At 38.5% G+C, this 27,846-nt stretch overlaps 1 protein-coding gene across 1 annotated transcript in view; it reads left to right on the top strand.

Moving 5' to 3' along the window:
* The window catches only part of MCTP1 (multiple C2 and transmembrane domain containing 1), a 273,536-nt gene that overhangs the window by 113,265 nt on the left and 132,425 nt on the right, over nt 1-27,846 (top strand). Inside the window, exons 3-6 of the mRNA XM_080362212.1 lie at nt 7,604-7,746; nt 11,136-11,215; nt 11,773-11,881; nt 18,148-18,200. Coding sequence (XP_080218338.1) covers nt 7,604-7,746; nt 11,136-11,215; nt 11,773-11,881; nt 18,148-18,200 — 385 coding nt within the window. The remainder of the gene's footprint in view (nt 1-7,603; nt 7,747-11,135; nt 11,216-11,772; nt 11,882-18,147; nt 18,201-27,846) is intronic.

The raw sequence follows: 27,846 nt of genomic DNA on the forward strand, positions 1-27,846 counted from the left end.
GGCTGACTATTGTAAATAGTCTATTTGTCTTTTTGCCTATTATGTCCTGTGCCAGTAAGGTTTTTTTCATTCTTTTGATTTCATAAGCATAATTCATGTTTGTTTAAATGAGTATTTTCTAAACTAAGTAAAGATGCTTATCATGGGCTGCATTGAAATAAATTACTAAAGCTGCCTTATTTGTGGCAGGAGTGAGTCTTCAAGAAGAAGATAAAAAGCTGTGATTGTTATAAGCAATATTTTTTTAATAGGCACTGAATAATTGAAGTTTTTGTATTCCCTGCTGACTTTTGAGTAGAAGAACTCTGCATCCTGCAGAATCTGTGTGCTCACTGTGAATTTGTAGTTGGCGTTTTCATTCTTAGGATATCAGTTTTCCAGAAGTGTTTATTTAGTGTCCTTTTTTCAGAAAATTGGATGGATAATTCCTTGATAGGTGGATGGAAGAATAGAAAGTGGGATAATTTATGAAAAAGCTGTAGTTTTTAGTGCTATAGTGTTTAATTCTGGTGTTCAGGAGGCTGCTGAAGACCAATGAGGAGGCTTGTCAGCTTTTGTAAAGGACAAATAATATTAATTATATTTCTATTATTTTGTAATTAATATACAATAATTGGTGGTAAGTAGTTTCCCTACTATTCTGAGTAAAAGATTGGACATACTCTTCCATCTCTTTTTATGAGATGCTTTGTATTGTAGTTTGGATCGTAAAAATCCCCCACTTTTTCTTGGCTGTGACTGGATGGAGTCAGAGAGAAGGGGAAGGAGCTGGATGTCAATGCTCTTCATGCAACCAATCCAGAACAAACATTTGTATTAATAATTAAGCTTCTAATGGATTATGACATCAAAGTCATTGTACATCTCTACTGGTTTCCTTCATTTCCAAATACTTGTAGATTGAATGAAGCAATTCCAAAAATGAAAGTAAATTGGAGAAATACTAGAAAACCGTGACAGATATTTAGTTATAGTTCTAAGTTGAAATACATTAAGAACATGCTCTTACCTTATCAGTACTTTTAGAAATCTGTACATTGTCTGATTACTTGCAATGATGAAAAATTCTGTTTGCCAATTTTTATCGGGTATTTGCTGCTTTTGACATTGTTCTTATTCCCACAGTGTTCCTCATACATCCTGTACAGCAGCAAATCCCATTTAATTACTGCAATTTACAGTTGATGGTATTTGAAGGCTGTATTTTTTCAAGCTTCTAGGATGAAATTGGCCTAACTGTGTTATTTACTGTGTGTGTGTGATGAATCCAAAGGGACTCACAATTTACATTAGGAACTGGATGGGGCTGCAACCTTTGTAAAATTACTGCTTAGCCTTTGTACCACTGTAGATGGAACAGAAATATTTTGCGTCCAAGTGGTCTGCTTTGCAGCAGTGATAACTAACTACAGGGAAAACCTGAATTAATTGGCTTGTTTGCCTTTTTACCTATGATTAAAGCCACAGGGAGAAGAGGGTAGTTTCTCTGATTTGCTTCTTTTTCTTTTTGAAACCTTTTTCTCAATGTTCTGAAAAACTGGTGATCTAGGGGAGAAAGTTAGATTTTTAACTTTAAAAAAAATAACAAAACTAGAATCTAAATTGTGCATTGATGAGCATCTGAATCATGCAAAAGCTTTTCAAAGCAGGGTTGCATATGGCTTTTGGTTCTGTTTCAGACGTTAGACTGTAAGTGAACAGCAGTGGTGGAAAAACAAATGTACTTGACCATTCTGCAATGGTTTTAATTGAATCAGTTATTTAGCTTTCTAACTTGCAAAATGTGATTTTTTTTCCTCTTGTTATATGAAATATAAAAACATCTCTACCTGAAGTAACAGCTGTTTTTCAGTATTATTCATCTATATTGTATTCTGGGTTTTTTTAGATTTAAAAATTTTCCATGAGGATTTCAGTGTCTGGTTACCAGACAGTATAGGTAGATTTTCATCCAGAGTTTTCTAGACATGCTGGTAGTTTTATTTTGTTCACACTGAGACAACTGCATAAATTCTTCAGAGGAATCTGGGAACTTTTGTCTCATCCTTTCTGTCTCATTAGCGTCAGTTACAGGGAATCAGTCGCACACTCATTACTTGGTCTTGCGGATACGTTCACCTTTGAATTTTGTTCAGTTAGCAGTTTATTGCATTATTGCATTATATTAAATAGGATTTCATTAAGGAAAAAAAGTGTTCAACAAGTGGCCTAATAATGTTGAAAAGACTGTTATGAACCCTTGGGAACAAATTACATAAATGCAATACAAATTTAATCATTATTTTGGCCAACTTTTATTTTGTCATATTTCCACTCCATTTCACTGCTCTGGCTCCTTCTGAAAAGGAGTTTATTCAAAATAAACATTTTTAATATTTCTGCAGCATTTTTTAAAAAATTGTCTTCTATGTCTGCTTATGAGATCTAGTTAGTGCACTGAACTTGAAAAGCAAAATCCATGTTAGGAGGTGTTTGCACAGAGAGAGATGTGTTAGACCTTGATGTAACGATGGATGCGATGGTAGATGGAAAAGAGAGGCTGCCACCCTGTGCAAAAAGGAGGACAATGTCTCACAATTTGTGGGTTCTTTTGAGAGAGGGTTTAAGCTAGTGCGTGAAAGCTCATAATGATTTTCTTAACTTCTACATCTAAGACAAATAGTTAAACAATTGTAACTTAGTGCATCAGATTCACTTGTATGACTTGATAAGAGGGAATCAGATTAAAAGCCTGAGACATGAATAACAAGAGTCTATGACAGATACCAGGTTCTTGGAGGCTGTTTTTTTTTTCTGGTTTTGTGTAATGAACTTGTAATCACTGTTAACAATAAGGCCACAAGTGAACTGGACTTTCTCCGTCAAATACATGAATTTAATTTTTGATGTTGATTAAAAGTATATATTATTGTATTATTACATAATATATCTAAATGATATAGTAACAGATGCATTATATGTTAGTAATGGTTTAATATTAATAGGAATGCACAATTAATATATAGAAATTATATAATATTTGTGAAAATAGTTGATGTTGTTGTTATAACAGATAGAACTAAACCTGGTCAGGGACTTTGAGGGTAATAAGAAAAGCTTTTATAAGTGTATATGTGTTAAAAGGAAGACTAGGGAAAATGTTGGCCCTCTGCTGAAGGAAAAAGGATCCCTGGTTACATGGGCTCTGAGCAACCTGAGCTGGTGAAGACGTTCCTGCCCATGGCAGGGGTTGGACTGGATGAGCTTTAAGGTCCCTTCAACCAAAAAAATTCTGTGATTCCATGATAAAATATATTAAAATTGGGACCCTGTGCCATAGAGCAGTGATGGAGGTGGCTTGATGTGGTTTAGCAGGACTGAGAGAGAACCAAGTTTTGGCCTCTGCTTTTCCTTTCGCCCTCCAATTAAGTGAAGGTGTTACTGGAAGATCTCATGGCTGATTAGTTTTTGTGTTGTTATTTTTTAAATCTTGTTGTTCTTTATACATATACCTTTAAAATTTGATGGTCTCCCTTCAAGAATGGGAGAGGTCTGTGAAGGCTGTGGGGCTTTTAACTAAGAGGACTTAATGAGTTCTCAGCTTTAAAGTGGAGATGGACCAATGTGAGCTTAGTGGATTTCTACCTTCATAGCACAGGAACACAAACACTGAGGTTTTGCAATATATATTGTAAGTAGAACTAACATTTGACTCACCCTGTGTCACGATCCTCTCGGTGATGGACTCATTGTGGTTCATCTACCTTGATCTCAGAGCGCAATATTAAGGCAACCAAAAAGCCAAGGGGTTATGATTCAATCAAACAGTGTTACTTTATTAATTTGTCCGTAAAGCGGCACACGATAGAGAGTAAGTAAAAGAAAAATAAAAAGAAACGAGGAGAGTAAAAGTAAAGATGGGAAGTGAGGATGCATTTACCACCAGTGAAGCTTCAGAGCTGTCCCTCTGGTCTCCGGTTCCGTAGAGTCCGGCCGGTCCTCCATTGTGGTTCAGGATCCTCTGGTGGGAAGATCTTGACAGCATCCCTTCTGGAGTCATCTCTTATGCTTCTTCACCCCCCCTCGCTCCCATTGTTTTAGGCCATTCTCCGCCTTGATTTTGCAATCCAGGCTTGTACTGTGAGGGCTCGAAAGAGTCACACTTTCTTTTGCCAAGCCTTACAGTCTAGCATTAAGGGGTCTCTCTCTGGTCCATTGGGTGACCTCAGGGCCCTTGGCGAGCTTCTGGCCATGCTCCTTTTCATTGGCCATTGTTTGGGGGAGAAGGTGGGGGGCAGGAGTGACTGAGGCTGCAGGTGAGAACACATCTTCTGGATGGCAGCTCTTGTCCCTGGGTCAAAGAGACCCTCAGAACAATTGACTTTTAGGAGGGGGGGGCTGGTTTGGCTGAAGCAGCAGGCAAAGTCCACACAGCAGTCATTGTTAGCAGCAGCCCCGCCCCGTATTGCAGAAACAGTGCAACACAGTGCTTCTCCTCAGGCCTCTCTCCAAGTCATTGTCCATGCATTCCTTCTGTCAGGGCCTCAGTTCCCTCAGTTCTTGATGGTGATGTTCAGGCAAATACTGCTCCACCTTCAGGCCGACTCTCACACCCTGCTACTAAATTTGACACATAAAAATGAATTAATATCAAATTATTTGACAGCTGGATCTGAACTATTCATTGGGTATGTATCTCACAACAACGGTTTATATCTATTTCAAATTTCAAAAGAGTTTTTGAGATTTGTGAAGTCTGTAAAATGAAAGATGGTGCTCAAAGGCCATCCAGCTGCACTTCAAGACAAGAGTAGGGAAAATCACTTGGAGAATTATGACTCGTGGGGGACGTATTCCTGGAATTACTGTGGTTGACGTATGGGTGTCCACGTTCAAAGCATTCTTCCAGTTTCACAAAATGAATTCAAACATCTGATCTTTGCCTTAAAACACATCACCGGTACTTGAATAACCAATGAACAAGTTACCTGTGCTAGATCAAATATTTTTACGCCTCTGTAATTCTGCTCCAGTGATTTCAGAAGAGAATGACCGTAACCCCACCACATGTGCGGTCACAGTTTTCCACCGCTGCAGTTTTTTGAAAGGGATGTATAATTTTAGGAAAAGAGTACTGACATCTTGTGGCTGCATGAAATAGTGCAAAGAGTTCTGGTCATACCAGTTTTTCTGTTTAGAAGAGCATAGAATGTTGCAGTTCTGACAAAAGGTAATCACTGCATTTCCCAGCACGTGTAAACACAGACCTGTAGAATATGCAGATTTCTCTCATAAAAATTTTTTGAAGTAAAAAAAAAAAAGTCTGTCTTATAATTCTGCTGTTTCTTATGAAGATGCTATTATTATTCATGTTAGAATTATTGTTTATTTAAGACAGTCTTGGGTCAGTTAGACTCAAATATTATAAGGGCACAGAAACAGCTGACAGAGAAATAGAAACACGACTTTCACTAAAATGAATTTCATTTATGTAACAAACTGGCTTTTGGGGGAAGGTATTAGTTTGAATTCTCTATCCAGCTTATTTTCTTTTGTGTAAAGACTTAGCTGTATTTTTTTTTTTTGCAATCAAAATACTCAAGAAAAGATGAGTAGTGTTTCTTCAGCCCCCACAGAGGTTGTGGTTTCATGAGGGCAGCTGCAGCCACAGCTTCTGCGTCTTGCAGTCGTGCTCCAGAACTCATCCAGATGAAGATGGCAGCTGGACCACCTCCCAGATCCATTTACTGGCCATTTCCCAGAATGCTGGTGCAGGGACAGTGATGAGCCCTGTGGATGCTCCTTCCAGAAGCAGCGACATCTCGCTCCAGCTTGAGCATTCGTCAAGGGGCAGCCTTATGCTGCTCAACCACTGGTCTGTGGTGGGACCACCAGACACAAGTGGAGGGGGCATTTGGCCACTTCTGTCACCGAATCCCAGAATGTCAGGGACTGGAAGGGCCCTGGAAAGCCCATCCAGTGCAATGCCCCCATGGAGCAGGAACACCCAGATGAGGTTACACAGGAAGGTGTCCAGGTGGGTTGGAATGTCTGCACAGAAGGAGACTCCACAACCCCCTGGGCAGCCTGGGCCAGGCTCTGACACCCTCACCAGGAACAAGTTTCTTCTCAAGTGTCTTTCTCAAGTTTCTTGTCCTTCTGAAGTTTCTTCTCAAGTGTCCTTCACCTTCCCCTGGGTTCACTCTCTATCACTGTGCTGGTTTGACTGAAAATGAGTTAATTTTCTTCATGCAGTTAGAAACTCTTACTCTGTAGCTAGCACAGTCGTTGTTTAGATTTGGTTTGAGAACAAGAAGATAACACTTTGGGACAGAGTTAATGTTGTTCTTAGGGCAGCTTTGCAGTGCCTTTCAGCTGGAGCCAAGAGAATGTCAGATCTTGCTGTTCTCTTGATTGGTCTGGGAGCCAAGGACATTCTGAGCCCACAGGTGTGGAGCAGCCGGGGAAGGGACATTGATGGGACAGACCCATCATCTCCAGTCAGTGCATCATGAGTTGAGGTTTGGTTGTATGAAATTGGACCTCAGTGTGGTAATGACGATGTAGCAAATCTCAGCACAGAACCTTGTGGCTGAAGAAAATGATCGTATTTTATACCAAAACTGGTCTTAGTAATTTGCTGTCAGGCTCTCACAGCTGCATACTCACATTCTCCAGCACAGATGTGCTGTTCAGGTCCCGCATGACAGGGAGGGAAGGGTGCCAGCCAACATCCTCCTCGCATCCCCAGGGCTCCTGCCAGTGGGGTGACCATGTCTGTGCTGTTTTGGATATGCCACTTTGGCAGTGATTTACCTCCCAGTCTTGCCATGCTCTGTGCACCACCAGGTTTTTCCTTGCTGTCCCTTATCTCCCCGCATGAGTGTCTTGAGAAGAGGACACAGATGTGCCCATGGATGGCTGAAAATCTCTGTGTCCCCAGCACGTGCCACCCCAAGGGTCCTTCTGACACTTCCACACCCACATCCCGTTCATTCTCTCTTCATGCCATGTTTCCTTCAGGGTTGTCTTTCTGGTCATAGTTGGTCGTTATTCAGTTGTATCGGGGTGCTTAGTGCTGTAGGTCATTGCTGGAGGACACATGTGAGTGTTGTGGGCCGACTTTGGACTCAATTTGCTCATCATGAGTGCTGTAGGAAGTGTTTGTGGAAGGGAGAAGCCTGGATGCAATAAGGTCCATGAAGAGTCACACTAGTCGTGTCAGTGGAGCCTATGGCTTTTCAAAGCCATAGAATAATTAAATTAATATTTTTGCATAAATAATTTTAACTTTATAATCTAACCTCAGTGATTGCTTTAAGGTAAAAACCTAATCTTAATAAGGACACAGTTCTGTTAATGAAAGACTAAACAGCAATAGCCAATATTTCACATGTGACTTTGAGTGTCGATTGCAAACAACAGGTGTCAACACAGTGAATCTCCTGAGTATTGACACTATGGAAAATAACAAGTTGTAACAATTAAAAATTATTTCCTTGGCCGCTGCTTTTAATTTGACTGTGTATAGAAATTACATTTAGTTCTGTTTAAGGTACTTAAGTCTCCATTGCCTTAAGGTGTCACAGGGACATAATTAACAGCATATATGTGTCTTTAACAGGAACCAGTGATCCGTATGTCAAGTTTAAACTTGGAGGAAAAGAAGTATTTAGAAGTAAAACAATACACAAGAACCTCAATCCTGTGTGGGAAGAAAAGGCTTCCATTCTTATAGATAACCCAAGGGGAGACTTGTACGTAAAGGTGAGACACCATCTGACTTCTGTCTGTCAAATTACAACAGAAGAGTTATTGCAATAATTCATATTTTGTAATTCTTGTGTACGGAAAAAAACATAGTTCAATAGTGCATTACTAAAGACTAGAGGTGAAAATTATTTGAATTAATTCCACATAATGATAATGTCGACATTTCAAAAAGAGAAGGGTGAATATTTTAGTTTATTTAAGGCTGTAATATTTTATACTTTTCAGGTTAATTTAAGAACTTACCAAGATGTGTGCTAGGTTTTGTGGGTTTTTTCTATTTGTACCTGAACACAGTGAGTTTGCTTATATGTTTTGTAATGCTTTATGCTCTTTTTTTTTTTTTTTTTTAACATTGTAACTTTACATATATATCACAGGTCAGGATGATTTTGTCGTAATAGAGTGATCCTTTGTTCTGAAATAACAGATAGCTTGAGTTTAAATCAAAGAGAGGCCAGCAATGCCCAGAGCAATTAGCAACAGTGCTACTAGTACTTCTTAGTATTGCAATGGACATTACAAAAAGTGTGATCATTATTTTATAGGCATGAAATGGAAAGACCAGTAGTTTATGCTAATCCACACCCAAAAGTGATCCCTAATTGTGTAAAATAAAGTAGGTATATGTTCTAAATATGTTATAGGAAAAAATATAATTTTAGGATTCTAATTAGAATATACATAGGTCCAAAATACTTTGAGAAAGACTGTAAACTTAAGTCTTACCTATGTAATCCTTTTAGTTTGTCTGAAATGCTTCAAATAGATCTCAAATAGATGACAAAAATTTAAACTGAAATATAGAATTGTAGATTTTTTTTTTAGCAGATGAGTACCCCTTAAACAGCCTTTAAATATTGATCTGTACCAAATCGCATGTATTCTGCACAAGTAAAGCATTCATATTTAGAAAAGCATAAATTTAATTATAATTCTCAATTAGCGTTTTCCTCCCCGTATTAAACTTGGTGACTCATAATGAATGAACATGTGCCCAACCCTGTGATAGAAATAAGCAGATTCAAAGAAGGACACTTACAATATAGCTACCTGTTTCATTCATGCCAAATATCAACCCTGTAGTAGGATCACAAGGGAATAGGTTTGTGTATTTGTGTGGGGTTTTTTCTAGGAAGAGTGTGTCAGATGGTGTAAGCTCTGTCCGTATTTGTATTCTGAATGCACTGTGCAAAGTATTTCAGGTTTTGTAGCTTGTTCACATATTTTAAGACACAGTTAAATTGTAGTATCATAGAGTCACAGAACCATGGAATGGTTTGTGTTGCAGGGCCCTCCCCAGCTCCCCATTTCCCCCCTGCCATGACAGGGACATCTTCACCAGCTCAGGGTGCTCAGAGCCCTGTCCAGCCTGGCCTGGGATGTCTCAGGGATGGTTCATCCACCCCCTCTCTGGGTACCTGGCACAGGCTCTCACCACCCTCGGGGGACACAATTTCTTCCTCATGTCCGGCCTGAATCTCCCTCCTTTAGTTTAAACCATCACCCCTTGTCCTGTCACAACAGCCCCTGCTCAAAAGTCTGTCCCATCTTTCTCATGGGCCCCTTTTAAGCACTGAAAGGTGCACTAAGGTGTCCCGGAGCTTCTGTTCTCCAGCTGAACAGCCCAGCTCTGTCACCTGTCCCCAGCAGAGCTGTTCCAGCCTCGGGTCATTCCTGGGGCTCCTCTGGCCCCTCTCCAGCAGCTCCATGTGTGTCTGTGCTGAGGACCCAGAGCTGGACCAGCACTGCAGGGGGGTCTCAGCAGAGCGGAGCAGAGGGGCAGGATCCCCCAAACCTGCTGCCCACGGGGCTGGGGATGCAGCCCAGGGCACCATTGGCTTCTGGGCTGCGAGCGCACGTGGCGGCTCATGGCCGATCTCTCAGCCCGGTGCCCCCAAGTCCTTCTCCTGGGGCTGCTCTCCATCCTGCACCCCAGCGGGACTGGTACCGGGGGTTGTCCCACCAGGGCAGGACCTGGCACTTGTCCTTGTTGAACCTCATGGTGTTCCCATGGGTCAACCTCTCCACCTTGTCTGGGTCCCTCTGAATGGATCCCGTCCCTCAGATGTGTTAACTGCACCAAGTCAGCTGAAAATATTTATTTGACATTTTCATCTTGATAATTTGTAGAGAGACAAAACAATTATATTTTTCAAAACGAACTAAGATGTCATCATTCGTTTTCTATACCCACTAGAATGAATTTTAGACAGAGAAAACAATGGAAGTACCCTCTGAAGTAGATTAATGCATATGGCAGTTGAGCTCAAATAGTTGCATTCAACTATTTGAGTCCCACAGCAATGCTGTAGACATTGGGCTGTGGGGTTTCTGCTACTGCTGTCTTAGCTCAGTCCATATTAAAGTATTTTTGGAAGATGAACATCTTTAACTGTAATAGATTAGTTGAAGTATTGATATAAAAATTGAAGACCTTGAGTCTAGGCCTGTCACATCTCTGTTAAATGTTATCATTACTTGTTCACAAGCTTCACTCTTACTTAGACCTGAAGGTATATTCTGGTCCTCAGAAATTCTAGTGACAATATTTGCCAAGAAAATTCAACTTATCTAGAAATTTTGATTTTGATAATTGACATTTCCCCATTTTTATTTTTGTAATTTTGTGTCACAACATTTCTTGTGCAGCTGTCCACCTTTTTTGTTTCTTTCTCTCCAAAAGCTGTCCCTAATTTATTTTTTGTTCCTCCTTCTGACTTGGGAAGGCATAATTCATCTGAAATTACTGATACTCTTCCACATAGTGGCCGCAAAGTCAGTAAATTTGTCTGAATGCTTTCTCTTTCAGGTCGCAAGTTAGCAGGCAGTATGCTCATAGCAGAGTAATCACTATTTCCTTACACATATCCATTAAGTTTCTGTCTTAGATTATAATATTTTGAAACCCTAGAAACTTGTACAGCCTACAAAACCTGAAATGTTATCACTCCTAATACTGAGGAAAACGTTGTAATAACGCAGTTTTCACAATCATGTCCCACCCTTCTCCTTGTATTTTGCGCATTTGCTAAAGTTACCAATTAATGTACAGCAAATCAATAATTCTGCTTATTTTCAGTTATTCTTTTCGTCTTCCTTCTGTTAGTGCCTATGTTTATAAAAATTCTTTAATCATTTTTATAAAACTGATAGTGTTCCCATAGGCAGTCTAGGAGCATTACAGCCCCGTGCCTGTGCATTCTGACTACTACATAAGCAGTTCCAAACTGCCAGATAGTCACAGGTTACTCTCTGATAGTCCTGGTTTGACATGTGAAAAAGATGTGGCTGGTTTCAAGAACCATTCATAAAGCAAGAAAATATTTTTTTTTTTTTTAGAAAGTCCAATACTGAAAAATGCGCTTACCTTTTGTTCATCTTAGGTCTTTGACTATGACTTTGGACTTCAAGATGACTTCATTGGTTCGGCATTTTTGGACCTCACTTCATTGGAATTAAATAGGTATAGCACAAACAAGTTTACAGAGTAATTCTTTGTGGTTGGCTACTAATATCACATTTGTGGAAGTGCAAATAGAACATTATGCTGGAAAATAATTATATAAACCTACAGTACATAAACTTAGCTGAGGAAAAACCTTATTTTTAGGGAATTGCTGTAATATGAATGCTAATATATTAACTGATCATGCACAGTGTTCCTTACAGTGTCTATGGAGAGGTTAGCTTTATAACTATTTTAATCTTGTTTTTATATTATCTTCATTCATAACTGTACCACATACTGCTTAACTTTTTTTCGTGTTTCTTAATCCATTAATACTACAGTTCTGATTTGATTAATTCAGTACATTTAAGTACTTAATACAGTTGAACAGTATTTATTATTTATTTATGAGCTTTTAGACTGCAGTACTTAAAAGCAGAACTAGGATGAATTTGTGACACAATTTTCAAGTAGTTGTATATAAATGCAGATGCCTTTAATTCTCATAATTCATAAATTTCATTATCTGAGAGCCTGAAATAAAAATAAATGTATATATCTTTGCCTCCTAGGCAAACAGATGTTACCTTGAGACTGAAGGATCCTCATTACCCTGACCATGATCTGGGAAGTATATTATTGTCAGTTCTGCTTGCTCCTAGAGAAGAACAGCGAGAAGCGGTAATTTTAAACATTTTGATATGTCATCACTCTGTTCTGTGGTTGGATGACTTAAAGCACAAAAGTAAACCACATGTTCTGAGGTTCATGTGATTTTCCCAGTTCTTAAAATAACACTGAACAACATTTCTGGTATAGTACAGCATACTTCCCCTGAAGTGGATCCTCCCTGAGATAGCACTGATGGACCCAGATGAAACAGAGCTGTTCAGCCATTTCAGATAAAGGTAGTTGCAGGTGAACGGTGCTGATTAATATGGAAAAATATCAATAAACCACTGTTGAAGAATTTTGGATCTAGTGCTGCCATCTCTTGATAAGAGTGTTTGAATTTTATTCCACACTGAAAATCAAGAAACTGGAAGAAAGGTGGTATTTCTGCTTTTCGGCATCTAGTGATGAAGTGCTATTTGATAGCTTTCAATTTTATGACCAGGTTTCAATTACAGAATTGTGCAGGTTTCTACACTTGTTGTAATTCTCTCATCAGTCTTAGTTTTCTGAGGTTCTTTGTTGTAAGTGAAAATAGTTTCAAATTTTCTAGATAGTGTTAATTGTGATAAATTCTGTCTCTAGTTGAATCCATTTTATGAGATTTTTGTCGGTTGACTTTTGACTCAAGCAGTGGTACTGCAACCATGCAGAAATAAGAGAGATGACATCTTGCTCAGAGGTTTTGAAATAATGCATATTCCTTTGACTTCAGAGAGGCCAAAAGAAAAGTATTAATGTTGAAATTTTCCATTGATATGATCAACTATATACATATATTTTTAAGAGCATATATGTTTGTGTATGCTGCAGTGTAGCACATCATCCTGTCTCATACCTGAGGAATGTTTGCGAGTTGTAATATTGTTCTTTTTCCACTTTCTCCTAGCTGTTATTAAATAACCTAGTAAGTCTGTTATTGGAGCTAAATGTTTTATTATGACAGAGGTGTAGAGTTTTGAAGATAGGTTTCTCATCAGTTAATTTTCTTCAGGGCACTGGACGAAAACAGAAGTAACATGCAGAAAGCTTATTTAAACAATGCATTTTTCTTTCTTTTTTTGCAGTATATTTGTCCAGACAACTCAGAATACTATCTTGCAAATTTGCACTACAAGATTTTGTATTGCTTAAATTGAAAATATTTCATTCTAGGACTTTATTTTTTCTGTGTATTTGGGTAAAACCAGCATTTCTGAGTAATCGAAAACTACTGGGAGTGCCACAGACTTGCTGGATAGCAATTTGTTTTATATCCAGCTGGCTGGTTCTAATAGGAGGAAGAACTGGTTTTGTAGCCTTATGTATTTCATCATTACCTTTCTATTTTGGAAGCTAATCCTTTTAGTTTAGCTCAAGTGGCCAGTTTTTCTTCCCATTCATTCCCATGTTGTTATATGGGACTTCATTCTGAAAATGCCCAGGATTTAGATTAAGATTCTGATTCCTAATCTGAAATTTCAGATTTATTCTTAGAAATAAGTCTTCCCAAGATACGGATCTCAGCGCAGAGATCTTGTGATGAAGTTGCAGTCAAGTCAGAGAGTTTGTGTCACAATGCAGGGAAGATGAACTACAAAATTAATATTGGGTTGCTGTGTATGAATGTGTCACGAGTTTAAAAACTCAAGGTGCAGTTTTATTCAGTCACCACGTGTACTCATTTATTTATTAGATTTTATTTTCTTTCTAAGAAATAGATATATTACAAAATGTGTTGCTCTATTTGAACTGTCATACTTGGTTATTTTTAAAAGGTCTTGTAATAATGAGGATAATTTTTATTGAATTTAATATGGCTGAGATCAATACGTTTTCAAAAGTCATATTAGGCAACTGAGGCTTATTCTTGTCCACTCTGGAAATATGCACCATATAAAACAACTCTTACATTTCCAATCTGTGTAGCATGCTGTTTGAATGATTACTCCTTCCCTTCCCTTCCCTTCCCTTCCCTTCCCTTCCCTTCCCTTCCCTTCCCTTCCCTTCCCTTCCCTTCCCTTCCCTTCCCTTCCCTTCCCTTCCCTTCCCTTCCCTTCCCTTCCCTTCCCTTCCCTTCCCTTCCCTTCCCTTCCCTTCCCTTCCCTTCCCTTCCCTTCCCTTCCCTGTCTATAGACAGGTAATAACTCTAATAGTATACCCAAACATTTGTAGATAAAAACCTGTGAGCACCTTTAAATATGCTTCAATGACTGCTGCACAGAAGTCATAGAAACACTGTCCCCTCACAACACGAGCATTTTTTCCTGTATTTGCAAATTTTCTTAAATCCTGTAGGTATGATATCCCTATATATCCTACATTTCAGAACTGTATTTTCTTCTGAATAAGTTTTAGTTTGTTCAGGTGATAATTCTGAATTATTTGCCTGTGTTGCCACACATAAACAGTGTAAAACTGTTAAATCATCAAGCTGAAGAACTTGGAAATTAAGTACTAGTAATTAAATTTCAGGTACTTTAATTCCAGGTACTTTGAGAGTTTATTAAGACAACTGGGGAAATAAAAACAAAGGAATCGCTTCAACACCAGAAGTCCCAGCTTTCCCATGGAGCCATGGAAGGAGCTTTGTGTCTGATTCTGTATTTTAGGCAGCCCTGTAGCCATAATCTGGACCCAGCCCTGTTGAGCAAGACTTGCTGTTCATGATGTCTCATTCAGTAGCTTTTTTAATGCGGATTAGACCTTCCAGGAAGATCCTTTCACTGCCCTAATTGAGGCAACTGAGAGCATTTTGGAGATTGTGCATTGATGTGCAGATAAATTCTTTTGACAGTACTTTTGTGAAGATGGAGGACAGGTCGTGTAGCAAAGTGTTTAATTGACGTATCAAAATAACGCACCTATGCGTTACAGGAGATGCGTCCTGCCTCATCATGTGAGAAATATTTGCACTGCTGGAGGATGAGTTACTTCAGTTGGAAGTTTGGAGTTAAACGGTACAAAATAGGGGGCCGTGTTGTATATTGCCGCCTGTCTCTGAGAGACGTGTCATTACCTATGATTTAAAAAATAAGCAGTCAGTTTGACAGAGCAGTAGTTTATTTTGGTTCAGGTGGAACTGTCTTTTGTGAAGCGCTGAGGTGTGCGAAGAGATAAGAGAAGTCAATACACACAGGAGCATTCTCTTCCTTCCCTTTCTGAAAGAAATTCTGACGAAATGCAGATTTTCTGTGTGCTGACCAATGAGATATTCTTTAGGATTTATAGCTGAAAGGTCCCGTTTCCTAGGATCAAAACAGATTACATCTTTGGATTCAGATATCAATTCAGAATATTAACATACACAAATGTATGTATAACCATATTTTAAATTAGGTAACAGACTAAGAGAGGGGAGCATTTTATCTTTCAGTCCTGTTTGATTGCGAGAAATAGGGCTTAAATAGTTTGCAATTTGTGTTTTTCCAATAGCAGCATGTTGGATGTGGTTTCAACTAAAGGAGGTTTGGTATACTAGTTTCTCAATTAAGAGCACACTATTTGTTTTTCATGGTACATATTATTGGAAGAAAATGCAGAAGTAGCCTGTGCTTATCATAGAATAATAATGTCAGAGTGTGGTCAGGTGAACAGAACAAGATTTCTAGCAAATCTTGTATATAAGTATCTTTGCCTTTCATGACCTAGTGCTTGCTCTAAAGGCATAAAAATGTGAACTTTTAAAGTAAAGGTTTTGTAATTTTCAAACTATGTACATGAACAGAAGTCCTATTCTTTTGAGTTTTGGCAACTGAAGGCAATATGATTTGTTCTGATTTTTGAACAATCATAAATTGTAAATGAAAAACGATGAATGAATTATTCTAGTACAACTATAAAAATAAGAATGTCTTCAGTATTTGTGAAAAGTACAACCTATTTCCAGCCTAACTCAATTAAGTTGCAATAGCACTAGTTCCAATAATTCAATTGCTCCGTGCAGTAAATATTTGTTCTTTGCATTAATGAAGCATTTTTATTATTGCGCTTTGAGAGATGGCTTAGATAGCTAGTGTAAACTAAGAAGATGTTAAATAAATAAATATGGGGAAAGTATATATATATAAGAATGTTAAAAACCATGAGCTCTAAAAATTGTTGTTCTTTTTAACTCTTCTTTTAAGAAATAATGTATTTATGGAGTAATTAATTTCTGTTTTTGATGACTAGTTTAAAAGAAGTCAGAACTAGCAATGACTTGATTTTTTTTCCCTAAACATGCTCTTGTTTTATTCCAACAGTGTTCTATTCATGTTTCCCTGTGGCTACCCGTGGTGCTGAGCATGCCCGTGTGCCGTGTGTAATTGCATGTGTGCTGATTAAAAACGTGTACGCATTGTCTGCAGGTTTTGTGTGTGTGCCACGGTGCACATGCGTTTTTCTGGCTCTTTCCCCTGCAGAGTTCAGGGCAAAGATTTCGCCCTCTACACAAAAAATTGGTAACTTGATAAGAACTGTTGCATGGGGGCCAGCAGAGATTGGGGACGACTGTTACATCACTGCCTGAGTGTCACAGAAAATGGAAAATGGAACATATGAGTGCTACTTGGATGTTGTTATTTAATGAGAATGAAATTCATGGCATTGTTGGTTTTTTTTTCCTTAAATAATTTGTCCCAAATTATTCTGAATATATTTTTTTGCTTCATATTAAATTATTAACAACGTTAATATGCTTCGATTTTCTTGCTATCTTAAACCTTATAATGCAATTATTATTTTTTTCTTAGACTTGCCAGAGGGGTAATTAATAGTATCATAGAAAAGAAGAATGACAGAGACGGACTCAGGGCATGCAATATTTTCAGATTGAAAAGCTCCATGTAGATCATCCATCCTATTCTGCCCTGTGCTATGAATTTGTATTCTTGGCTTCTAAGGATGGTGATGATGGCATCGGTGTATCCTGCTGCAGCTGCTGGTGGTGCTGATGCACTCAACAAGTATGGCCATACATTTCAGCAGCTGCTGCTCAAATTAAACTGAAAAAAAATTGAAATAACATTTGATACGTGGTTAATTCAGCTGTTGACCTTATTCTCTTCCTTGCTCAAGGTGGAGCTGAGTTTGTGCTCAGGCTTGTAGTTGTGTTAAATGAGTTAAATGGCTTTCTCCAACTTCATAAAATGATTAGTATCCACGTATATTTTCCAAAGCCACAGTGCTAAAATTATAATAAACTTATCATACAGCCTTTAGGCTTGAACTGTCCATCGCCACTTAAAAATTTTCCTCAGCAGATAATTTTTTTTCCTTCCTCAAAAAATGCATCTATTTGATGAATTTCTGGATATTTCAATAATATAAACCCTACACATTTTCTCCATTTTTTCCCCACATAATACTTCTAGTGCTTAGCAAGGAAAACTTCAAAATTCATATCCGTTATCTGAAAAAGAAAGTGGGTTTGCAATGGTTAATAAAAACGAAATATGATATTTGTTTTTCATACAATTAATGGCCTTTGATTTATTCTTGCTCAGTGGCAACAGCAGGCTGCTAAATGTTTTTAGACTTTATAAATTAATTTCTCCACATTTCCACAAAAGTGCTTTAAGCAAACAGTTGTGTAAATTGTCCTCCTCCGTCTTGAACAGCATGTCTCTTTTATTTAACTATTAAGAATCTGTGTCTGTGGACACCCCAGCATGTCAGAGGATTGTCTATAGCAGTGCTGAGGTTTTACAGATTATTTAGGTAGCGGGGCAGGTCTCCTGTATTTGGGATTCTTTACACAGTCAAAGTACAGATTTTTTCCATCCAAAGTGTACAATTATCAAACCAAACAGCTATTTTCTGCTGTGAACCTCATTAGCAGTGGTTACCTTAAGGATTTAGTAATAGATGCATGTTGTCCAAGGAGCATTTGCAGGATTTCTCTTTATATGGCTACAGCGGTGAGCTGAACACTAGTGTTCCACAAAATTGGAGTACATTAATATTAGAAAAACCCTATCATTGGAGTATCAGTCAAAATTGAAGTCTCTATCACTGATAGCACATTCAGTTTTTCATTTGCTTATCTAATTCTTTCTTTTAAAAAAAACCAAACCAAACCAAACCAAAACAAAAAAGAAAAACAAAACAAAACAAAGGAAAAAAACAAACCACACACAAAAATCAAAACCACCAAAAAAATAAAAAAAGAAGGAACAATTATAGCTGGGTACAACTGTTCTTGTTGCTGCTTCACTCGTAGTGCTGGTTCCGTGTGGGTTGTCCCACTGGAGACGTTGCCCTCCTCTTCTGTATTGCAGAGAAAAGGTAATTAAAATGCTCTATTTTATTTTCAGACAATGCTAATGAGGAAGAGTTGGAAAAGATCAAGTAAGGTAACTTTTAGCATGTGGTCTTCCACCTTTTTTTTTTTGTTGTGTTTGTTTTTTTTACCCAAACATGCCATGTAGGACTGGAACTCTGTGACACAGGATTATTTCTCCCTCAGATTGTGTTTTAACAACATCGTTTTGTGTTCCATCAAATCAAAATCGTGAAATGGCCAAGCTTCCATTGTGATCATTAAACCTTCCACTTTGTCACAGCATTTTAGCCAATCTTGAAGTCATCAGCTTCATATAAGTGTCAAGCATCCGGATTGATTTTCTAAGAACTTTAATTTCTCATGCATAAATGGTTTCCTTAAACCTTGTTAACAAAGATTTCACTCCAGAAGGTAACTTTCAATTTTCCTGTTACTTACCCCTCTTGCTGATGGGGTTTTGTGTGTGGAGGTTCTCACAGCGATGCTTCTCAAAGACTCATTTCACTGGTGGCTTCACATATGCAGAAAAAGAAAATGTATATAGTTTCTGAGTAGTTTTCTGGCCCATCTTGCCTAATGCTGCTTCCAAGTTGTAAGCCTTCTTATTATTTGCATAGTTAAAGAACACAATTAAAATTTTTCCGAGTCTTGGTAGATCTGGGTTGTTGTTTTTTTTGAGATATTATTATGTAAAGGTGTTAAAATGAGGAGAACGAAATAACTTTATGGAGTGATGTCACTTACTTTGTAAAGTGATTTACTTTTCTAGCATACTGATGCAGAAATCTAAATAGAAGGCTGTTAAACTACAGGGTATAGTTTGTACATAGCGCTTGCTGACAAATGTTTGCATAGTATTTTTAATGCTTTAAAATATAGGGGAGGGTTCATGATTCTTGGCTTAGGGATGGGTTTTCACACACTTTGCTTGTGCAGTGCAGAACAGTCCTCAGACTCTATTTTCTTCTTGAAATCTGTGAAGCAAAGGTGCTTGCTGAAGTGATGATGACGTGCAGTATTTTGATTCACTAATGTAACTTTTCCTGAAATACCTAATTTGCTCTAAATTCTGCAAGGGTGGTGAAGGGCACGGCTGTTTCACATCATGAAAGTGATACATTAACTCCTGATGTGCTGAATATATTCAATGATAATTTGTAAAATTAGTTTATTAACAATTTTCTGATACTTTAAATTTCAAATAGACAGAAGCATGAGCTTTGATAATCCTGAGTGAATGGCACAACAAAATAGTTGGTAATTCTTCACAGCTGTTCAAGATAATTATTTATCTATGTTCTCCTTTGTTACCTTCATTTAACAACATTTCATTCATCAGTTGCTATTTTTGCAAAGGGGCATATCAAAAGATTTGGCAAGTAGCAAATGTATTAATTTAAATATTGCATTTTTCTACATTTATCTCAGCTGAAGTAGTAATTTTACCTAGAGATATAATGCATGTACTACACCTTACATGTGCTGTTACGCGTGATTTATATACAGAAGTATCTCAGATAAACCACAGGAGCTCATTTGCCTTGTGGGGCTGTTCCAGAGTTCCGAATATTTGATCTGCTGTCAGGAAAACAAATTTTAAAACCTATTTTTCACAAAGAATTCCTTCCAAAAATTGCTGCTCTCTGGTGTGCAGAGTGATCAATATTAAATAAGACATCATTTGCAGATTTTAAAAAATGCCTAGAAACAGGAGCTTAATGCCATTAGATAATAAAGTGCTCTACATGGGATTCTTCTTCAGGAAGTGTCTTACACTCCTGAGAGCTGAGAAAACACAGAATACTAAAATTTTTTAGAGATATCACTATAAAATTTCCTAAACCTGCTTTTTTAGCTTGCAAGAGTCTTCACAATGGCACTTCCAGTAAATGAATTTGATTGTACATGATATTTTACTTCTTAAAGTTTATGTATTTGAAGCCCACCTGTTCTGTAACACACGTAGCCTGACGTTCAGATATCGCAGTGCAGACACGGTGGCATTGCATATGTTCATGAACTGAGTTGCCTGCACATATTTCCTTGGGTGTGTATTGTAGATGTGAAAGAAACAGTAACTGATATTCTCTATTATGGTACCAGGTACTTGCAAACCCATATTCTGAGCCTTTACTCCAAATATTGCTCCCCCTATGCACTCTAACGATGAAGTTACGGTCTCATGAAATACTCAGTTCAATGCAGCTGTGCATTTTATCTATTCTGTGTGTAAACAAGTGTTTCCAAACACACCAGTATTGTAAACGTCTGTTAGCACCGTTGCAAAAATGCGGCACCACTTTTGCTTTCCTTGTGTAGGTTTTTTTCTTCTGTTGCTGTTTTTATTTTTCCCTGTCATGTTTGTTTTATGCCAGACACACTCTTCATCAAAATTCTTGGGAGCCAGATCACTGCTTGTGCTGTCTGGGTTAGAGGGAATACTCATCTTTCACTGAACGTTTCAAATTCAAGCTCAAATTCAAGCAATTTTGAAGTCAGAGTGTTTATGTCCTTGTTCTTTGAAGAGAAAACTCAAGCCTCCTGTCCTCAGTGGCAGGAGACTCCCCGTGGGCTATTTAAAAACAAACAAAGAAACAAACTAACTAACTAATGCAAAACAAATCAAAAAACACCTTCTTATGGGAAATTACAATTTGCATTTGATTTCAAAATGGGTGTTTAATTAAAGCAAACCGGTGATGATGAGCTCACAGATGAGCTGTTTGCTGCATGGTCCAGGAGGGGAAGCAGCTCCATTTCTACCACCACCACCTCTGCACTAAGATCCATCACACCTCAAGTAAAGATGCAAGGGGATTATTCCAAGTTTCTTTCACTTTTTTATAGTCCAGGTTCTTTGCTCAATAACCTCCGTGTGCCCATGCCTCCATTCCTGTGCTTTGGAGTTCAATTTGTTAGATATTCTGTGTGTTAGCAGGCAACCCATGCAGCAAAAAGACAGCACTTGTGGGGTCTGAACAGTCAGTCACTTGTTTAAACCAAATAAAGGATATTTTTTTAGCCTTATTTTTCTTTTTAAAAAGCCATTGGAAAAACTTTGACCTGTGCAAAGTGCCTTTCTGCCTGTGGACCTGACCTGTTCTGCTCTTGTGGTTCTCGGCATCCACCACTGTTTTCTCTTTGCATTAATTCTTCTGCAGACTTTCCTGATGTATCTCATTCTTTGGGTTGAGAGAAACAAACTACCTGCTTCTCTCCCACTTTCTAAACTGTCTGGCTACCAATTCTAATTTGGTAAAACAGTTCTTGCAGTCCGGGTATAAAAGGAGCACAGAAAAGCCCAAGCCTGCAGGTGACATAGTTTATTACTAATAGTGATCAACTTACTAACTAATAGCGAGCACTGCCTACGACAGTGAGATAAATAGTGCTAGTTGCTGAAGAGATTCCCCTTACAAAATCCTTGAGGTGCAAACTATGATGAGAAATAAAGCTTTGCCATTTCCAGCACGAGCCGGCATGGACAAATTGGCAAGCGTTGTTTTCTCTTTTTCACTCTGGTTATGAAAACAACAACAATAAAATCAGTTCTGACTTCTTGCTAATTCTCTGCAGCACAGAGACCTAATCAATAGCTGAGGAAAGGGTATGGGAAGGCTGCCTATTAAAATGTTGGCAGCATGAAACTGAGTTAGAAATGCATGCGTTGCTCTCTTTCTCCTCGCTGTTTTTGCTCAGTGCAATGCTGCCAAAAATAATTCTAAAAAAAAAAAACCCTTAAAATTTTCTGTAGCATTATTAAATCTAAAGCTGATAGCAAAGTAAAGAAGAGATTTAAATGCACCAATTTTCTCATGCAAAAATCATTTTCTATTGAATTAAGTGCTTCCTTTTCATTCTTCTCCTAGCTTCTAATGGTGAAATTCCATTGTTTTGCTGTGCCTTTGCTACTATCATTTTTAAAAGATGAAAATCTTACTGCTTCTAGTACTTTTTAATGTGAAGTGGTGTTTAACTTCAAAATCAAAATCATAAATACTAAAGCTGGGGTCAATGAAACCGCAACTATAATTCAGCACTGAAAAATGTATTTTCCAGTGAAAATCAAAACTTTCCCTTGATTACAGGTGGAAATGAGGGAGGCAAGAGCCTACATACATTAAAGAATAAAAAAAAGCACAACTGTTGTTTGGTTTTGTTTGTTTGTTGAGTTGTTAAGTAATTCTCTCTGCATTTGACAATTAACTTTTTGCATTATCTTGAGCAGAAGCCTTTACTTGGATACCGTCTCTCAAACAACATTTCATTTTATATAGAGCGGGCAGAACTTTCTTTTGCATCGAGGGTAATGCAGGCAGAGCTCGCTTTGAAACCTTTTCCTCCCTGTGCTGAGTGGGACAAATGGAGGTGAAAGAATATAAGATAATGAATTTCAGGAGATAACAGGAATGTGTCTGGAAGGTGAGGCTGATGGCAAGGCAGGTAGCGTTGATGGGCACACCAAACATCAGTCCCAGGATTTCAGGTGTCTGGGATATTTAAAAATGTACCTGTGCACAGTATAGGTGTGAAAAAGACAGAAAATAGGATTAACAGCCTGAAAAACTTGTCTTCCTGCCCTAAAGTGGAAACAATGGCAGCTAAATTGTGTTTGGCAGGTGTTTGTTTTAACCTGTCGTTAAAAATTTGCAGTGATGGATATTCTACAACCTCCCCAGAGAGATGGTTCCAGTGCTTAACTACCATTTCCATTAAAGGCTGTTTTGTTGTTTTGTTGTTGTTTTTTTCCTGGTGTCTAGCAGTATCTCCCATGGTGCAAATTAAGCTAATCTCTTCCCACAACATAGATGAATATGTTTTATCACAGCGATTTCAGCACAATTTATACACACATTTTAGAGTAAGTCTGAAAAAAATGATCCTTTGAAATATATATGTGTGTGTGTGTACATATATGTCATTCAGAGGGAAGTTTTGGGTGCTCAAATAATAACAATTAGAAGCACATAAGAGGGAACAACACCAGTAGTATTCGTAGTGAAGTTCTACTGTCAGCAGAAAATGGGTCAGAATGAATAGTGGGAGAAGTTAAGCCTGGTGGGTTGAGCCCCACTTCTGCCGTAACAAACAGTTTCCAAACAATGCAGATTTACTGGCCATTCGCAGAGAAACATGACAGGAAAATGTATTCTGGTTTCATCCAAGAACCTTTGTAAGCATCATTGTGTTCATAGTCCTGCAGGACAATGAAGCAAACAGTCTAAAATGAGAGCACTGAGGTCCGATACCTGCTAAAAAGTTCTGGTGGTTTATATAGGGCACATACATTGCGCCAATCAAGGCAGCAAATGTCGGGTTTTAACACAATAATTGAGAGGAAGGCACAGCACCTGAGTCATCATTTTCTAAGCTTTCCAGGGCAGAAAACGTTTGGAAATTAAGGCTGGTTTGATCAGTTGTCAACATCTTCCCTTTCTTCTTACTTTACCAAAGAGGAGTATGGGAGCAATCAAGCTCTGTCTAGTATTAATTGCATCTGTTGCTCTGTAGGCAACCATTGTCCTCCTGGTTGGAGAGCTGGACCATAACCCTGGTATCTGCTGTGTTAGATTAATGATCCTGTAGATACTTGTGGGGAAGATGGGTAACCAAAAGCCGTAATACTGATTGACCAAGTTCTTCATCTTCCTCATTTTTTAAAAAAAGTTCTGATGAAATTGTCATGTTCTCACAGAGAGGTTTGATTTTCTCTGAACAGCATTTCCTGATGGTAAGTTATCTTGAAAATTTTTGACCAGTGCAGCCAGAGGATGAGTGAGGTGCTATCTCATATAAATTGTTTATTTCAACAAATCACAGAATCACAGACTCATAGAATCGACTGGGTTGGAAAAGCCCTCAGAGATCATCCAGTTCAACCCTTGGTCCAACTCCAGTCCATTGACTAGATGGACCAATCCAATCCAGTCAGACCAGTCCAATCTCAGTTTAAAAACCTCCAGGACGGTGAGTCCAGCACCTCCCTGGGCAGCCATTCCAATGCCTGACCACTCTCTGCACAGAATTGCTTTCTCATCTCCAGCCTCAATTTCCCCTGGCAGAGCTGAAGCCCATGGCCCCTTGTCCTATTGCTGATGCCTGGGAGAAGAGCCCAATCCCCACCTGGCTAGAACTTCCCTTCAGGTAGTTCTAGAGAGTGCTGAGCTCAGCTCTGAGCCTCCTCTTCTCCAGACTAAACAAGCCCAGCTCCCTCAGCCTCTCCCCATAGGGCTTGTGTTCCAGTCCCTTCCCCAGTCTTGTTGCTCTTCTCTGGACCCTCCAGCACTTCAATTTCTTTCCTGAGCTGAGGGTTCCAGAACTGAACACAACACTCCAGGTGTGGCCTCCCCAATGCAGAGCACAGGGGAAGGGTCACTGCCCTTGTCCTGCTGACCACGCTGGTTTGGATACAGGACAGGACACCATTGGCCTTCTTGGCCACCTGGGCACACTGTTGGCTCCTGTTGAGCTTCCTGTCCATTAGTCCCCCAGGTCCCTTTCTGCCTGGCTGCTCTCCAGCCACTCTGCGCCCATCCTGGAGCTGCAGGGGGTTGTTGTGACCGAAGTGCAGCACCCGGCACTTGCCCTTGTTGAACTTCATCCCATTGGAATCAGCCCATTGTTCCAGTCTATCCAGATCCCTCTGCAGAGCCTCCTGCCTTCCAGCAGCTCCACACTCCCTCCCAACTTGATGTCATCAGCAAATTTGCTGATGATGGTCTCAAGCCCCTCATCTAAATCATCAACAAAGATGTTAAACAGGACTGGACCCAACACTGACCCCTGGGGGACACCACTAGTGACTGGATGCCTGCTAGATGCAGCCCCATTCACCATCTCTATCTGGGTACTCCTGCACTCCTGGAGAACTAATTAATATACTTACTGACTTTATTCACTATTTCTATATGAAGAAATAAGATTAGCTCACGTTTTCCTGTGTAACTATTGAAACAAAGGTATTTTAATGACAACAGTACCTTTTAACAAAAGCATACTGAGAAAGAGCTCTGTCAGAAATGTGGTTCATTTCACTGAAAATTATTTTCATTCGAATGTCTGCTCTTGCCCTTTTCACATCTGTGGGACAATTGTCATCAAACTGAAATCAAACATGATCACATTAAAGTGACTACATTAAGAAAACATCAGAAAAACCCTTTGAGTGCTTTAACTTAAGGACAAGCAGGGGAACAAGTGATTTGGCATCTCTAGCCAAACACAGTAGGGGGAAAGTTATTTAATAACTATTTGCTAAGACCTACAAAGTCACCGTATTCCAGTAAAATCTGGAGGAAAACATAAGATGTCACCTTCTGTTTTACACCTTCTATTGTGCGTCCTATTATCAACGACAAGTTTAGGACTGGGAATACTAGAATAAACTAAAACGTAACATTAATTTTAATTTGTACTATTAATACATGATGAGCTGTTTCAACATGACTTTGATCAATTGGAACCAATTTCTTCCCAGAAATGATGACACATTATTCTGGGTTGCAACAGGTCATGTATAAACTAAGGCTAAAATTACATTATCATCCCAAAGTTACAGCTGAGAAGCTCCTTCTGATTAATTATATTTGGTGATTAAAGAGTTTATTTACTGCCTAAATCAAGTGAATTAAAGTGATTTTAATTTGAGTTTAGATAACTGTTTTTTATAATTGAGCTTTGGAATTTTTTGCATATACTTTCAAAAGGAAAAATGCAATTTATGAATATTTTAAAGACAGAAGAATTGCAAAATGTAATGCTTTCAGCTACTAATTACTGTTTTAAAATTTATTTTAGAAGTTTTTCTAAAAATAAGTTTGTTCCAGTTACACAAGCTAAAGTGCTGAAAACCATGGCCTCATTAACTGATGCTTTTATGCCCAACTCAAAATATCTCGTGTGGCTCTCCTGTTTTGTCTATTCCTAATATCAAAATTTTAATGAAGCATTTTTTGCTGTTTTAAAATTGAAACAAATGCCTGTACTCTGGAATCAGATGCCTCGAGTAGAGAATAAAATTAGAAATAGCAAATCATGGTCTAAGGATTGCAAAGACCAGCAGAAGTGTAGAGTTGTGGGGTAGTTCTTAATTGAAAGAATTTGCAAACAGTTCCATCTTTCAACCAAAACTGTGTGGAACTTCAGAATAGAAGGTAGAATTATTTGGTTTGGGTTTTTAAGCAGAATCTTTTTAAGACTGAGAAAATATTTGCTTTTGTAAGCCATGAGGCTCTAGATGTCAGCTTATCAGCTGTAAATAGTGCTTGATGGAAAGCTGCTAAATAATGGAATAGAGGTAAAAAATGTCAGAATAGATACAATTGTTTGTTAGACATCTGGTTAGAAAAATTATGCAAATATTTGGTGAGGCTTATATTTGCATTACTTGTATGTGCGTGATAACAGCTGAGAGGTTTAGCAGTCAGAGCAGCATTTTAGTGTGGGGCTGTTTTCTGGAAACACCAGAAGGTTCTATCAGGTCTTGGTGGCCACTGTCCCCTGTGTGTCACATTCACGTCAGCGCTGAGGTTGTGGTGCCACTGGTCACCCTGGGTGGTGACAACATCTTCAGGAGACCCATTCACTTCCCAAGAGGAAGATGATGGTGAAGACGGGGATTGCACTGACACAGCCTCTGTGACAACTCCTGCCAGCACTCCATTCTCTCGTATATACATATATCAATATTTCTGCCCTTTTCCAGAAAATCTAAGTCATGGCGAGTGCTTAATAGAGTCACAACCTTCATCATGTTACACCTCATCTGGTGCCAGCAAGTGTGCTGAAGTAGAATGTACAATTGCTGCATTTAGCAAACCACCAAAAAAGCGTGAAATGATGCAAAAGTATCAACTCTTATTACAAATGTTGTAGATTGCTCCTACACTAATAATATCAAGTTGTTAGAGCAAACGTCCTATACCAGATTTGACATGGCAGTCATATTGAAAACACAACAAGTGTATAGGGTGTAAGTTTCTCAACTACAGAAACTTAGATTAGCTTCACCCAGAAATAAAATATCCTAAAATATAAAATATAGTTGACTGAAAGTGAAGGTAAATGCTCTTTCGTCTTCTCATATTTCATTATCAGTAGTAGCCTATCTACAAAATTTGCTTAGTCGCAATGAGCAAACATTAAAAATAAATCATCATGATCCCATTGAAGGCATTTTTGTTGCTCATTGTGTACGTATTGGTGACTTCTGCAAGGTGTTATCCTTTGCGTAGTTTCTGGTGAACTGTTGTGAATCCCTGTGACTGTCTGTCCATCTTTTCATCATATGGTCAGGGTCCATAGAAGTAGCAGCTATATCTATTGACATTCTCCATCTGTATTTTAAAAGTTTTGTGCAAGCATCCTGGAAACTGGGGGAGGAGAAATACGTTTACTTGAGTTTCCTGCAGTCATTTGCAACACTAGCTTTGATTCACTTTGCTGTATTTGTGTATCTGTCCTCCGATCAGCAACGGAGAGGAGTATCATTCCTTCCTACATTCTTTCACTAATTTCTTGATTGGAATTTAATTTAAAGCATCCAAGCCAAAGTAATTTTTTGGATAGAGGTTCCTCTGCAGGACATATAGCTGCATTTGAAGAGGTAATGACAGATCATGGGGTTTCTCCAACTCATTGTGGGCTAGAGTTTCAAAGGTCACTTGGATACCCAAAGATAAACACTTACAGAATTTTCAAAAGCACTTAGTAAAGACATCTCTTCTTTTCA

The sequence above is a fragment of the Nesoenas mayeri genome (genome assembly GCF_963082525.1).
Source record: "Nesoenas mayeri genome assembly, chromosome: Z".
Lineage (NCBI taxonomy): Eukaryota > Metazoa > Chordata > Aves > Columbiformes > Columbidae > Nesoenas > Nesoenas mayeri.